Consider the following 15,807-nt stretch of genomic DNA (forward strand, 5'->3'; position numbering starts at 1 on the left):
AGACTACGCGCGTGAATATAATTATTCTTGTTTGGTGTGGAGTCGATTTCGCTGTCTGCGAAAATCGAAACTATGAAGTTATAACATCCGTGATCGAAACATATCTCTTCCTCGCTCACACTTAGGGGTGCGACGCATCAAGGTCGCGGTGCGGTGCTATAGTGTGTTAGTTCTATTATTTATTTTATAAGTTTAAAACTTATAAAGAAGTGATTTTATTTATAGTTGGTCAAGCAGATCTTGTCAGTAGAAAAAGGCGGCAAATTTGAAAAATGTAGGTGCGAAGGGATATTGTCTCATAGAAAATTTGAATTTCGCGCCTTTTTTTACTGACAAGATTTGCTTGACCATCTATATATTATATGTACGACTCTTATATTCTCTTTCAGTCTTAGAGGATATAACCATCGGAGACGCCATGTCTAAAATTTTCGGTACAAAATAGTCTGCCGTTTTTGCGGGGGAGGGGCACATCAAATGTATAGGTACGTCATGTCAGATAAACGTCAGTCCATACATATGGTTGACATGTGGTTGACCATTGGCCGCCTATTTTCGACAGAGGGGAACGCCTGTTAATGGCGGCTCCATTTCAGTTTACCATCTTAAAAGATATAAAGCCCCCTCCACACTCGTGCGCGAATCGCGGCGCGAAGCTTGTTCGCAGAAAGCGAAATCGACTCCACACTCGCGTTCGCGGCTTCGCCCGCGATTCACGCGCATAGTCTGGAGGGGGCTTAAGATGTACGAGGGCCATGTTCTATACAATCGGACCGGACTAAGGTCGCGGTCCAGTACGCCCGTTTGTTACAGCTCTAGCGAGGGGCAAAATGGCTTCGTGCTTTGCCTGAAGATGGACGAAAAAAAAAGTTACTTCAGAAACGTCAAAGTTGACATTGACAATACATGGACAATACTGGAAGTTCGTCTAACATTTATCATAGCCTTTAAATCGTGTATCGTGTTTGTGTTCATTTCGTATGGAATTAGAACAATACCCTATCTAGTAGTTAGTAAAGTTACTAGCTGTAAAGTGACGCTAAAGAATACTTAAATCACAACGAGATTTAGTTGACGATGGAACCGTCAGCGTTATTGGGCGCAGTGATTTGCGTGAAGGCTGAGCCTTGTGAGGACGTGTATATAATGGATGAGTCCACGACCGTGAGCGTGTCTGTGAAAGCTGAGCTGGATGATGTGTGTGTAAAAGAAGAGCCCAGGTGCGATAGCGTGGTTATAAAAGCCGAGCCTTCGTGCGCAGATGTGAGTGTGAAAGACGAGTCGCCCGGCGTGAGCGCGGCGGCGGAGCTGTACGCCGATCACGCAGTGAAAGATGAGCTCGTGCTCGGCCCCGTGCTAGTGGAGCGGCGCGTGCGCCACGCACCAACAGGTCAGTTGTGGATGGTAACTAGAGATGCAACGGATAGTTAGGATAATTTTAATATGTTCGAGTCACGGGAGGGTTATAGCTTAAGTAATCTGTAGAAATTTCCGTAGAATATAATGGTGTTGTGTTTAAACATCTGTAAATGTTTTACAGTGATTTCAGATTCCAACCTGGCGATAGAAGGAAAGTCATTGCTGAGGGACTGCTGTGTGAGGCTGGAGCGCCTCTTTGTGGACACGCTGCTCACCGGCACTCGGAGCACAGACGGGGACAGCCCGAGACAAGTTCATGGAGCTGATGAACACAAGAACACTACAGTTGAGGATCTTAAAGGACATTATCAAGGTATGTAGATGTGTGGTAGGTCTAATTAAATATTTAGTTTGGTTTACTCTAATGCTGAAATGCTGGTGTATTTAATCCACATGCATAGGTAATATTCATACCTCACAATCGAGTCGGCAAAACCGTAGCAGTTGCACATTAGTGTTGACACATATATACGTATTTACTAAGTCAAACCACCAAAAACATAAATGTAAAAAAGGAGAGCCAAGTTCAATACAAAAATTATGCTTGGCTGTGGGGCTCACCGCAAAAAGAATGGAGATCTAAATGAGTGCCACTGCCAAGTTCTATGCAAAATCCAAATATGTATTTATAGGAAGAAAATAACATTATAAACAAGTATTAAACTCTATTTCTTTGCTTTATTGGATACCTATAACAATTGCTGTTATTTAAAAAAATGTGAAATCTTAAAGTAGGTTACATTTGACTTGGCCAGTTTTCATTATATCAATCATTTTATATATATTGTAATTCTGATAAAACCTGACCAAGCCAAATCTAACCTACTTTAAGATCTCACATTTTTTTAAATAACAGCAATTGTTATAGGTATCCAATAAAGCAAAGAAATAGAGTTTAATACTTGTTTATAATGTTATTTTGTTCCTATAAATACATATTTGGATTTTGCATAGAACTTGGCAGTGGCACTCATTTAGATCTCCATTCTTTTTGCGGCGAGCCCCACAGCCAAGCATAATTTTTGTATTGAACTTGGCTCTCCTTTTTTACATTTATGTTTTTGGTGGGATATCAATACTTTTTGTAAAGAAAACTAGGCAGGTATTGAGATTTAATGTTTTTTCTTGTGTTTCCGCTGTATGGTTTTTACTTCTGTTCTTTGTGTAATTATGTGGTGCCGCGCGCCGCCGACGACACACCGTTGGCCGGTTGTTTAGAGCGTATTACAAGTTTTTTGTATGGGGACACCACTTATTTTTTGACTAAACTTTATTTTAATATAGCAAATATAATAATACATATATTGGGGTAGTTTCAAATATCTGCTTGTAACGGTTCCAACGCTACAATAAAAAAATATTTTTTTGTATGGGGACCCCCCCTATTTTTTAACTTTTTTTTATTTTTAGATTTTTTCCTACGCTTACACACAATAACCGAGCTGGATTCCAAATTTCATCCTTCTAGGTCATCTGGAAGTAGGTTAGGTTTAGGTACTTATATGTCAGTCCCAATAAAAAATGGTTTTTTTGTATGGGGACCCCCCCTATTTTTAAACTTTATTTTATTTTTAGATTTTTTCCTACGGTTACACACAATAACCGAGCTGGATTCCAAATTTCATCCTTCTAGGTCATCTGGAAGTAGGTTAGGTTTAGGTACTTATATGTCAGTCCCAATAAAAAGTGGTTTTTTTGTATGGGGACCCCCCCTATTTTTTAACTTTATTTTATTTTTAGATTTTTTCCTACGGTTACACACAATAACCAAGCTGGATTCCAAATTTCATCCTTCTAGGTCATCTGGAAGTAGGTTAGGTTTAGGTACTATAAGTCATAAGTCAGTCTTAAAATTTACGACTTTTTGACCTTCATACCTTTATAACCGTTTGAGCTAGCTTCATGAAATTTGGGCTTCTAGATATCCTTATGGATATAATTAAACACACGTAGTTTTATGTGTTTACGTCAAAGATGTTTTGAGTTATAGAAGGGTCAAAAGTGGCACCAAGTGGTTCGTGTAATATTACACTCGGCGCTGGCTAGCCAGTTCCTTTGCTTGAACTTGGCTTGACACGCTGCCGCGTGTCTAGATACAAAAACTATGTTATAAATTAATTATTTAAGATCTGTTTGCGTGTGATTACGCTAAATAAGGTATTTACATCCTGATGCTATACTTACATCATTACATTATAAGTAGATAGAATTTATTTTGGACTTCAAATTAAGAGTAAACAAAATGTGACCAAATAAACAAAAATTTAAAGAAGTAATTTAATAATTTACTTTCCAGAGACACAAATTTCACTTTAAAATTTAAAAAAATAGCGGCTATGTTATTGTGAGCCATGATGATGATTCATGACATGTGAATGCTAACCTTTACATTCAACTGTCATTTGCTACAGTTTTGCTGACTCGAATGCGAGGTATGCTAATATTGCTGTAATATTGATAAAAAGCACTACTTTTAATGGTTTTGCTGTAATATTGATAAAAAGCACTACTTTTAATGGTTAAGGCTGTGCTTCATCTGTCAGTATCTGTATAATTAATTAATTATAGGCGAGCAGCTATTTAGCTGATGAGCCTATGTCACACAGTGCCCATATAGTTCAAACTTCTTCGGATAGCCAATTCCAGTTCCTGATTCGCCAATTCCACATTGGTATGAAAGCCCAGGTTCGGCACGAAAACGAACTCTCCGAGGAGATCCAAATTACAAGTGGTGTAAAACAAGGATGTGTTCTAGCACCTACACTCTTCGCAATTTATTTTTCAGTGGTCATGAGAGATGCTCTGCAGTATTGTGGTGACCAAATTCAGCTGAATGTCAGAACTGAAAAGGGTGTATTTGACATTTCTAGGTTTAGAGCGAAGTCCAAGATTCAGAGGATCTCCATTTTGGAGATTCTTTATGCTGACGACATATGCCTCATGTCCGACACCATGGCGTATCTCCAAGGCTACGTTGACGCACTACATCGCTCATGTCAACAGTTTGGTCTCGTTATTAGTGCTTCCAAGACTCAAATTCTCAAACAACCGCCAAGAGGAGGTGAGGCTGACCCAACGGTGCTGAATCTAGATGGGAGACCTCTAGATGAAGTATCACACTTTAAATATCTTGGAAGCACTATCCGGCGTGATAACACCCTAGCCTCGGAGATACCTTCACGTATCGCCAACGCCGCTGCTAATTTCGGACGACTCACAGATCGCGTCTGGAGGTCCCATGATCTCAAGCTCGAGACAAAAATTAGCGTCTACAGGGCGCTAATCATTCCTGTCCTTTTATATGGAGCAGAGACATGGTGCCTCTACAAAACAGACATAAAGAAACTAGACACTTACCACCTGAGGTGTTTGCGGTCTATACTCAGGATTAAGTGGCAGGACCATGTTCCCAACTCCGAGGTCCTGCGTCGTTCCGGAATGTATGGCATGGAGGCCATACTAATGCAGCGGCAGCTCAGATGGTGTGGGCACGTCCTTCGAATGGATGATCACCGCTTGCCTAAAGCTGTCCTCTACTCTGAGTTGGCAGTGGGTAAGCGGAAGCACGGTGGTCAGCACCTGCGCTACAAGGACGTGCTCAAACGGCATCTGAGCGCTTGCGCCATCGACCCTGAGCATTGGGAGGAGCTTGCTGGAAGAAGGTCATCTTGGCGTTCTACCATCCATAACGGTGTCAAAATGTTTGAGGATAACCGTCTCAAAAGCTTAGACACCAAACGCCAATTACGGAAAGAGAGACCTAAGCCCTCCTACGTATACACGCTCAACGAAGCTGGCCAACTGTATTGTCACACGTGCAATAGAGTGTTTAAGACCAAGTTCGGCCTGGCCAGTCACATAAGGGCTCACGCTAGACAGCGTCCATGATGTTTATCTGGGGTCGCCGTCATCGAAAACGATGAGGAGGACTATATATATATAGTTCAAAGCTTGTAAAGTCATATCTATTCCCTAGTAACATCAGTCTAACTTATTGTTTAAAGCCACTTGTCCAATCTGTTTTTAAACACATTGACCGAGGGGGCAGTCACGACACTATACGGTAAATGGTTCCAAGCCGCCACAACATGGTTGGACAAGGAATGATATGCAGCTTTAGTGGTAGGGGGAGTGCGAACAATTCTTAGGCTGTGACCTCGGGTCTTGCGGCTGACAGTTCTCTTATTGATTATTTCGTGGATGTCAGGGAGGTTGTAACAGTGGGTAACAATCTTAAAACACTTGATAAGGTGGGCTTTGAGTGTGGGCAGCTTCAATACCTTTAGCCTTTCTAGGCCTTTTTTTTTTTAGGCGAATTTAAAAAAGTTATGGCTTTCTGACGGAACTTGAAATCTAAAAGATGTATGCGGTTAGGTAGTTTTAGTATATATGTATTATATCATATACAATGTATTATATGTATTATATATTTTAAATATATATAGTTGTTTACATATTTGTTATATTTCATATCCCATACTTTGTATATAGGTACATAATTATAGTAGGATATAGGTTTACCTATCTTGTAGGATATTAAATATTTTATCTTTATGCCGTTTAGTACAGCTTTTATGTCTACCGTTCTCCAATTTTCCCTCAACTGCTCAAGGGTTAACTGGAAGAGATCCCTGAAAGGGATAAGTTCGCCTTTGTACTAATGATGTGTGTTCTTTCATGTTTTATGTTTCTTTTTGTACAATAAAGTATTTTACTACTACTACTACTACTGCCTTTCTTGATAAGGTAGGTGTGAAACGCCTTAAAAAGAATCTTGGTGGCTCTCCGCTGCGCACTCTCTAGAGCAGGGGTCTCCAAACTTTTTTACCTGAGGGCCATATTGCACCTCAGAGACTTTCGCGCGGGCCACCGTCGGTTTTTGCGCCGGGGGAGGGTGTCTGGTAGCTGCTGTTAGGAACAGTTCCACTCTCTATGAATGTTGGACCCTTGGAGCATGGCTCCCACGGGCCGGACAGTGGGCACTTGCTTTGGGTGTCGGCGGGCCGGATTAGAACGGGTCTGGAGACCCCTGCTCTAGAAGGTCAATATCTTTGACGAATTAAGGATTCCATACTTGAAAAGCATATTCAAGCAAGGGCCGGGTTTACTTATGTTTCAACGATAATTTATTTAGCATATTCTTAACTCCCCGAACTACGTATCCCATATTTTTATTTGGTCAAATTATTATTACCCAACTCAACGTTTCGCATTGATATCAATTCCCAACTACAATAATGATTTGATAAATTATTGTTAGACAAATATTACCTGAGATTTTTTTAAGATGTCTATTATATTTTCGTCAAAATATTGATTGGTATACCTTGATTTGATTATAGGTACATATATATATAACCATAACCAACCTATCTCTGGGAGCAGTTTCGTTTTTAGGGTCATAAAAAAAATAACCCTAACCTACCTATCTCTGGGAGCAGTTCCGTTTTTAGGGTCATAAAAAACAACCCTAACTTTTAACTTACCTATCTCTGGGTGCAGTTTCGTTTTTAGGGTCATCAAACAAAATAACCCTAACCTACCTAAGATCTCTGGGACCAGTTTCGTTTTTAGGGTCAAAAAAATATAACCTAACCCTAACCCAGAGATAGGTCTCTGGAAGCAGTTTAATTAGTTTTTTATTCACTACATTAAATTTGACAATATGTTACCTACTGGCCTTAACAAATCATTTGCTACACAATTATTTACCACCTAAAATTTGACGTAATAAAATTTTGCAATATAAAAATGTAGCGAATTAAAAAAAAACACGAAGTAAAATTATGCCAAGAATTGGTTTGCGAGATAAATTTTCGGCGAAAAGTTGGTTGCTAAATGAAATTTGACGAAAGATAATTCGGCAAAAAGGCAGTACAACAAAGGGCCGACATATATGTTTTATAAATTTTGATAATAACTTCAACATATTTGCATTGAAATGAGCGTTTTGTAACATACAAGAACGAATTTGCCTTTTTGACTATGTTATTTATGTGCTCACCCCACGTCAGGTTATTTGTAATTGTCACAGTGTTCAATTTAATTCAATTTCGCATGGGCTTAAAGCGATTGATTTGGCGGTATACTTGGATCGGTTTGGCAGTTTTGCGCCGCGTCGATTTGCTAACACAACGAATTCGCGGCAATAATACGAAATCACACGCTCTTTCCTTATTGCTCGTAAAGTGGTTTCCCGTTTTAGCTTAAGAAATTATAAAATTGTGATTTACCGCGCAACGAAAAGTAAAAAAATATTACAAATGTTTTAAGTCACAGTTTTTGCTGTCGTGTTAGTCTAAGGATTCTAAGAATCGAACAAAGCGTAAAATTCACAATTCATTTTCCTCCACTCAAAACCAAGTGACTACGGAGCGGTTTGAACTACTGACACTCAAAAAGTACAAGTTAAATCGACTTGGACAAATCGGTTTGCAAACCGATTTGGGTTTAAATCGGAGTCGACTTATTCGGTTTGAAATTTTTTCGATTTGACTCATCACTATGTCACACCTAGATCCTTTTGATAGGTCACGTCACCGCTGCAATAGGGGATATTACTGCAATGTTCTGCCGCCAGAGTGCAGCACTACCGACTCTAGTAAATTCATAGAGTAACTTATACATCGTACTGTGCCTTAAACTGTATTTTATTTTGACAAGTTCTCACAGACAATAAAATATGACATTGATGCATCAATGCGGTTTGTTAACAAGGGCCTACCGGTAAACGCGAAAATAGAAATTTAGTTATCTGCCTCTTTATCGCTCGAATATGCAAGAGTGATAGAGAGGTAGAAACCGAACTTTGGATTGTCGTGTTTCACGGTAGGCCATGTGACTGACGTAGTGACGCATGATGTGTAATTGATATTTGTTTACTGTATATGCTAGTTGTGCCACCTACGCAGAAGTTTGCCTAATGTTCCCTATTAGAGAGTTCCCTATCATGTATTGGACCATAGGGTTTCTTTTACCGAGGTCCAGAACTGCGCATTTGTTAACATGCGACTGTTTTAATAAATTATTTAAACACACAATTATTGTTGCAGGGCAAACTCCACAGAAGAAACCAAGCAGTAGACCCGAAACTTACCATTGTGCCCACTGTAAATATACAACGACCAGAAAAGTATTATTAATGAGTCATTTGAGAACACATATCAATGAGAGGCCATACAAATGTGACCTTTGTAACTATGCTAGTGCCTACAAATGTGTTTTAACAAGACATAAAATGATTCACACTGGTGAAAAACCTTATAAATGTGAGCAGTGTAGCTATGCCAGTGCAAGAAAAGGTTGTTTGCAACAACATGTAAGAAATCACAGTGGTGAAAAGCCTTACAAATGTGACCAGTGTAATTATGCTACTGCCCGTAAAGGTTATTTCCAACTTCATGTAAGGAAACACACTGGTGAAAATCTTCACAAATGTGAGCAGTGTAATTATGCTACTGCCGATAAACGTGGTTTGCAAGTTCATGTAAGGAAACACACTGGTGAAAAACCTCACAAATGTGATCAGTGTATTTATGCTACTGCCCATATAGGAAATTTGCAACGTCATGTAAGGATACACACTGGTATAAAGCCTTACAAATGTGACCAGTGTAATTATGCTACTGCCCATAAACGTGGTTTGCAAGTTCATGTAAGGAAACACACTGGTGAAAAACCTCATAAATGTGACCAGTGTAATTATGCTACTGCCGATAAACGTGGTTTGCAAGTTCATGTAAGGAAACACACTGGTGTGAAACCTCACAAATGTGACCAGTGTAATTATGCTACTGCCCATAAAGGTTATTTGCAACTTCATGTAAGGAACCACACTGGTGAAAAACTTCACAAATGTGACCAGTGTAATTATGCTACTGCCCATAAAGGTAATTTGCAACTTCATGTCAGGAAACACACTGGTGTAAAACCTCACAAATGTGACCAGTGTAATTATGCTACTGCCCATAAAGGTCATTTGCAACGTCATGTCAGGAAACACACTGGTGTAAAACCTCACAAATGTGACCAGTGTAATTATGCTACTGCCCGAAAAGGTAATTTGCAACTTCATGTAAGGAAACACATTGGTGAAAAGCCTTACAAATGTGACCAGTGTAGTTATGCTAGCAACCATAAAAATGGTTTGAAATATCATGTAAAGAAACACACTGGTGAGAAGCCTCACAAATGTAAAAGCAAAAACACTTAAGTGGCCCACTGATTAACAGTCCGCCGCACGGTATCGGCCTGTCAGTTGTTCGGAACTGTCCAATTTTTGTTCTAACTGACAGGCCGATACCGACCGGCGGACTGTTAATCACTGAGCCTCTTTAATGAGCACAAATAATAGTTCATCAGATCTTGAACGACCGCTCGAAGGTTAGAATCCTTAATCGTATGTTCCATGGTTGTTTGATATTGTCATTACATCAGTCAACATCCGTACTTTTTGTTTTTTGTACCGAGACTGACTGAAATAGCAAGACACGTTCGTACGTTTCCGTGAAAATACGATGGAAAATAATTCTGCCCAAATAATAATACCGAAATTTGCCTCTGTAATTTGAACCTATAATATAGTTCGTTTTTCTTAGCATTACTAAAAAGGTAAACAATCTTGACGTGTCTTTTTATTGAAATACACTTTTGAATAATAAGTCACGGCAAATATGTAACTATTATGAAGCAGATACGATTATTTACATTCTTTTGCTTTCATAAGTAATAGTTACTTTTAAAAAGCGTTTTCCAATTAAAAGTCTTTTTCTAATGCTAGGAAAGATGAAAAGTAGTGTAGGGCAGCGGTCGGCAACCTTTTAGCAGCCAAGGGCCACATAGTAGTAAAAAAGTTGAAGCAGGCCGCACTGTTCATATTTGTGACTTTATCAGACATTGTCGTTTGTCAATATTACATACTAAATAGCCAGGGGGGCTCGCGGGCCGCAAGTGAGAGGTTCACGGGCCGCCTCTTGCCTACCGCTGGTGTAGGGAATAGAGTTTTTTTTTTGTTTTGTTTGAAAATTTGTGTGATAACAAATGCAACTCTATTCCAATCATAGAGAAATGAGTAAGGATAGAGTGCTAACTCCATTCATCAGTTTTCTTACCACAACGTTATTTTGGCAGTCGACATCTAGCGGAAAGTAGCGAATTTATCGATACCGCTACTTGACAATAGATGTCGCGATGAACAAATAGTCTAATGCTCAACAATTGAGTCGCTTAACTTCAAACTCGGGTAAATCCATCTGTCAGATTATGCGATTTTGGTATTAATAAAAGTAGGCTGATTTTCGACGAATTAAAAGTAGGCGACGAACATAGAGTGATTTTCACAGGAGAGCAGCAAGGCAAAAATGGCACAGCAATTATACTTAACAAAAAATGGGGCTCTCAGGTCGAAAATACAATACACCGTAGCGACAGAATAACTGCAGTTAAGATAAAGTCCAACCCAGCAGATGCCATCATAGTACAAGTATATATGCCTACAGGAGGCCACTCAGACGATGAAATAGAGGAGGTTTATAACCATTTAGACGACATCTTAGACTCCGTTAGCTTAAGGGACAACTTAATAGTAATGGGAGATTTTAACGCGGTGGTAGGGGAAGGAAAGGAGGGGGATATTGTAGGGAATTTTGGACTTGGGAAAAGGAACAAAAGAGGTGATCGTCTGGTACAATTTTGCATGGAAAATGAATTAATTATAACGAATACGCTCTTCAAACAGCATAAAAGGCGATTGTATACATGGAAGATGCCGGGAGATATTGGTAGATATCAAATTGACTATATATTGATAAGGAAAACTTTTCGTAGCCAACTCAGATTGTGTAAAACGTTCCCTGGAGCAGACGTTAATACTGACCACAACTTACTGCTCAGCACACTCAATTTCACGAATAATAAAAGTAAAAGGAAGACGAAGCCAAAAAAGATTGATCTCAGTAGACTTAAGGATGTTAATAGCAATTTTAGAGCGCAATACAGCAATAACATTGGTGATAAATTTGTAGATGTTAAGAACAATATAAGTGGCGACATGTGCAATATTAATATAGATGATAGATGGATTAATGTTAAGAATATATTAAGTAAAGGAGCCGAAGAAATTTTAAAGAAAGAGAAGATTGTTCCTAGGAAGAAATGGCTTACTGCAGAAATTATTAATTTAATGATAGAAAGAAGGAAATATAGAAATAAATCTGATGATGGCAGTATAAAGGAATACAAAAAACTGACCAATCAAATAACATTAAAATGCAGGGCCGAGAAAGAAAAGGAGGTGTTTGAGACGTGCGACGCAATAGAAAAATTAATGAACAAAGGAAAACTAGACCAGGCGTACAACATAATACGGAGTATGAACAAGAAACACAAAAGTAAAAGCACAGCAATACTAGACGAAAATGGTCAAATACTATTAAATAACATAGATATAGTCAACAGATGGGTAGGATATTTGGAGGATTTGTACAAAGGACAAGAAATGACAGAAGGCGATATAGAGCAAGAACAACTGGTACCTGGGGATGAATTGGGGCCAGAAATACTTCGGGATGAATTTGACAAAGCACTAAACAGAATCCAAAATGGTAAGGCAGCTGGTATTGACAACATACACATTGAATTTATCAAGCATGCAAATTGTGAACCAATAGTTGAAGAAATATTCCAAATTACTAAACTAACTCATTTGACTGGTCAAATCCCTAAAGATTTTAAAATTAGTAAAATTGTAGCATTACCAAAGAAACCTAACACCCTTCTCTGTGAAGAGCATAGGACACTTAGTTTAGTCTCACAAGCGAGCAAAATTCTTCTAAAGATAATACAAAATAGGATCAGACCCATATCAGAAGCTTATATAGGACCAGATCAATATGGATTCAGAGAAAATAAAGGTACCAGAGAAGCAATACTAGCTCTTCGATTAGTTGTAGATAGGCGCCTAGATATTGGCCTTGAAACGCATATTGCATTTATCGATCTAGAGAAGGCCTTTGATAAAGTCAACTGGAGGCAAATGTTGAGTATTTTGAAAGAAGCCGGACTGGATTTTAGAGATAGGAGAGTTATTTACCAACTGTATAAGGAGCAAGAAGCATGGGTGGAGATTGGAGAGGAAAACGGGAGTGCAAGAATCAGGCAAGGTGTCAGACAAGGGTGCCCACTTTCACCACTAATATTTAACATATATATAGAGTACGCAATTAAGAAAATTAAAGAAGCTGACAAGGGTGGGGTCAAAATTAATGGGGAAACAATTCACTTTATCCGGTTCGCAGACGATATCGCAGCATTTGCAGAAACAACAGATAAACTAATAGAACTAATATCAACAATGGATACAATATTTAATGAATTAGGTTTGAGTATCAACTGCAAAAAAACAAAAACGCTTACCACTACAAAATGCAATAGGCAGCATACACCATTAGTGATCAAAAATATACCCATACAAAATGTGGATTGTTTTAAATATTTAGGTAGTTTAATTACAAAGAACTCCAGATGTACGCCAGAAATTGTTACACGGATAGCCATGGCAAAAAAGGCGTTTAACCAGAAGAAGCAACTCTTAAGATCTAGTTTGTCATGTAAGAGCAAAAAGTTGATGATTAAGGTGTATATTTGGAGTATCGCACTTTATGGTAGTGAAACGTGGACTATGACTCAGAGAGACCGAAAAAGACTGGAAGCTTTCGAAATGTGGTGTTGGAGACGTATGGAAGGTATAAAATGGACGGAGAAGATAACGAACGAAGAGGTATTACGAAGAGTGAAAGAGAAGAGGATGATATTGAACACCATCAACAACAGACGGGGAAAAATGATTGGACATTTGTTACGGCACGACAACTTCTTTAAAACCATCATAGAAGGCAAGATAGAAGGAAAGAGAGGCAGGGGCAGACCAAGACGTAGCTATATAGACCAAATAAAAGAAATAGCTGGTGTCGTGTCGTATCAAGAGGTCAAAGCTATGGCTTATGAGAGGGAGAAATGGAAAATACTCCACCGACAAGAGGATACCTCTTAAATTGAAGAAGAAGAAGAAGAGAAAAGTAGGCTAGGTATTTGCTGAGAGGGTCGAATGGATTTACCAGAGTTTGAAGTTAAGCGACACAATTTTCAGCTAATATTATAAAGAGATTAACCGGAACTCTATTTTCAACTCCTTCTGCTTGTAATATTAGTTGTACATTGTTTTAGCAATACATTTTTCGTCAGTCGCGACACTCGTGACATCTGGTGTCAAGTAGTGCTACTGATAATTCTAATACTTGACGATAGATGTCGACTACGAAATAACCCGCGTTTTGGTAAGAAAAATGATGTATGGAGTTACCACTCTATCATTACTCATTTCTCTATGATTCCAATTGAACATTAATTAAACTGAATAAGTAATTATTGTAGGACTTTGGGTGGCTAGTGGCTCTGCGATTAATTTTGTATTAGGCAGAAACTTCTGTAAGATACCACAATGACTAGGAAAAGTGGAAAAACTGACTGTCTCGAAATCGCGACCCCGGGAGAGATTTGGTGGAAATATTCGCTGTCAAAGGGTCTCGGTAGCTTAGTTGGTACAGCGGCAGGCTGGAATCACGGTGTCGCGATTGCATCCATATTTTAAAAAAACACTGTAAGTTAATTTAATTTTAGCACTGCCATTTGTAATTTAATGAAAAATCGTTCCCGTTTACGTGAATATTATACTTGGTCAAGCAGATCTTGTCAGTAAAAAAAGGCGGCAAATTTGAAAAATGTAGGCGCGAAGGGATAGCGTCTCATAGAAAATTTGAATTTCGCGCCTTTTTCTACTGACAAGGTTTGCTTGACCATCTATAATAACTCCATATATATGCGAAATAGAGTTAGACCAAGAAGTCTGCAGCGATTTTGATGGCACACGCAGTGCAAGTGTTATTGAACACGTCATAATTTCATAGAAGTTTAACGTTTAAAATAACACTTGTACTGCGTGTGCCATTAAAATCGTTATTTATTTATTCGTATAGCATTTACAGAGTCGCTAATTATTAATTACAAATTTACAATACGATATCTAAATTCTTCACCAGCAGCAGCGTGTGCATTAGGCGAGTGAATGTCTACATGAAAATCGTTGCAGACTTTTCTTGGTCTAACTCTAGGCGAATTACCCCGGCTACTCACGTAACGATAAAACTGTGCAGTCCGACTGTGCAGATAAATCGAACCGTGTGTATGTCGATTATCGTAACGATTTGTCATACACACGGTTCGATTTATCTGCACAGTCGGACTGCACAGTTTTATCGCAACGATTTATCGTTACGTGAGTAGCCGGGGTTACCAAATTTATTTACACAGATACTCAATGATGCCCAGAAATTAGAAGAAATATTATCGTGTGAATTTAAATAAAAGTGTAAAAGATGATTATTTTGTAATAAATAAATTTAGAAAGATGTGTATTTCTTATTTAACCCTGAGTTAAATTTAATCATTTTTAGGGATGTTTGCCAGACTATAGGACGGTTTGCAGACGAAGACAATTTTTCGCCAATCTGATTAAGTTGTCCGATCAAATCAGGTAGTGCGAACGCAAACATCAAAGCCCCCTACAGACTACGCGCGTGAATATAATTATTCTTGTTTGGTGTGGAGTCGTTTTCGCTGTCGGCGAAAATCGAAATTTAACTATGAAGTTATAACATCCGTGATCGAAACATATCTCTTCCTCGCTCTCACTTATGGGTGCGACGCATCTAGATCGCGGTGCGGTGCGATTGTGTGTTAGTTCTATTATTTATTTTATAAGTTTTAAAGTTATAAACAAGTGATTATATTTATATTATATGTACTAGTCTTAAGCCCGCTCCACACTCGTGCGCGAATCGCGGCGCGAAGCCGCGAACGCGAGTCTGGAGTCGATTTCGCATATCAGCGAACTAGACTCCACACTCGCGTTCGCGGCTTCGCCCGCGATTCACGCGCATAGTCTGGAGGGAGCTTCATATTCTCTTTCAGTTTACCATCTGAAGAAGATATAAAGCCCCCTCCACACACGTGCGCGAATTCGCGCACGAGTGTGGAGGAGACTTAAGACGTACGAGGACCATGTTCTATACAATCGGACCGGACTAAGGTCGCGGTCCAGTTCGCCCGTTTGTTACAGCTCTAGCGAGGGGCAAAATGGCTTCGTGCTTTGCCCCGAAGATGGACGAAAAAAAAAAGTTACTTCAGAAACGTCAAAGGTGACATTGACCACACATTGACAATGCATGGACAATACTGAAAGGAATTTGTGATTTGTCTAACATTTATCATCGCATTAGCTATCTAGCATAGCATATCTAGTAATTAGTAAAGTTACCAACTGAAAAGTGACGC

The 15,807-nt window shown here is 39.0% G+C and overlaps 1 protein-coding gene across 1 annotated transcript; it reads left to right on the top strand.

Annotated features, from left to right (window-relative positions):
- The first annotated feature begins 1,062 nt into the window (after nt 1–1,062).
- Nucleotides 1,063–10,702, top strand: LOC134677555 (zinc finger protein 431-like). The gene is made up of 2 exons (XM_063536026.1): nt 1,063–1,390; nt 8,472–10,702. Exons 1-2 carry the CDS (start codon nt 1,078–1,080, stop codon nt 9,629–9,631), a joined length of 1,473 nt encoding a protein of 490 aa, XP_063392096.1. The 5' UTR covers nt 1,063–1,077; the 3' UTR covers nt 9,632–10,702.
- The last annotated feature ends 5,105 nt before the right edge of the window (nt 10,703–15,807 follow it).

The sequence above is a fragment of the Cydia fagiglandana genome, chromosome 26, assembly GCF_963556715.1.
Source record: "Cydia fagiglandana chromosome 26, ilCydFagi1.1, whole genome shotgun sequence".
Lineage (NCBI taxonomy): Eukaryota > Metazoa > Arthropoda > Insecta > Lepidoptera > Tortricidae > Cydia > Cydia fagiglandana.

Excerpts from the sequence above, each read along its gene's own strand:
- LOC134677555 (XM_063536026.1), top strand. The coding sequence starts at position 1,078 with ATGGAACCGTCAGCGTTATTGGGCGCAGTGATTTGCGTGAAGGCTGAG. Across the intron at positions 1,391-8,471 it reads CGTGCGCCACGCACCAACAG|GGCAAACTCCACAGAAGAAA; the intron begins GTCAGTTGTGGA and ends TTATTGTTGCAG.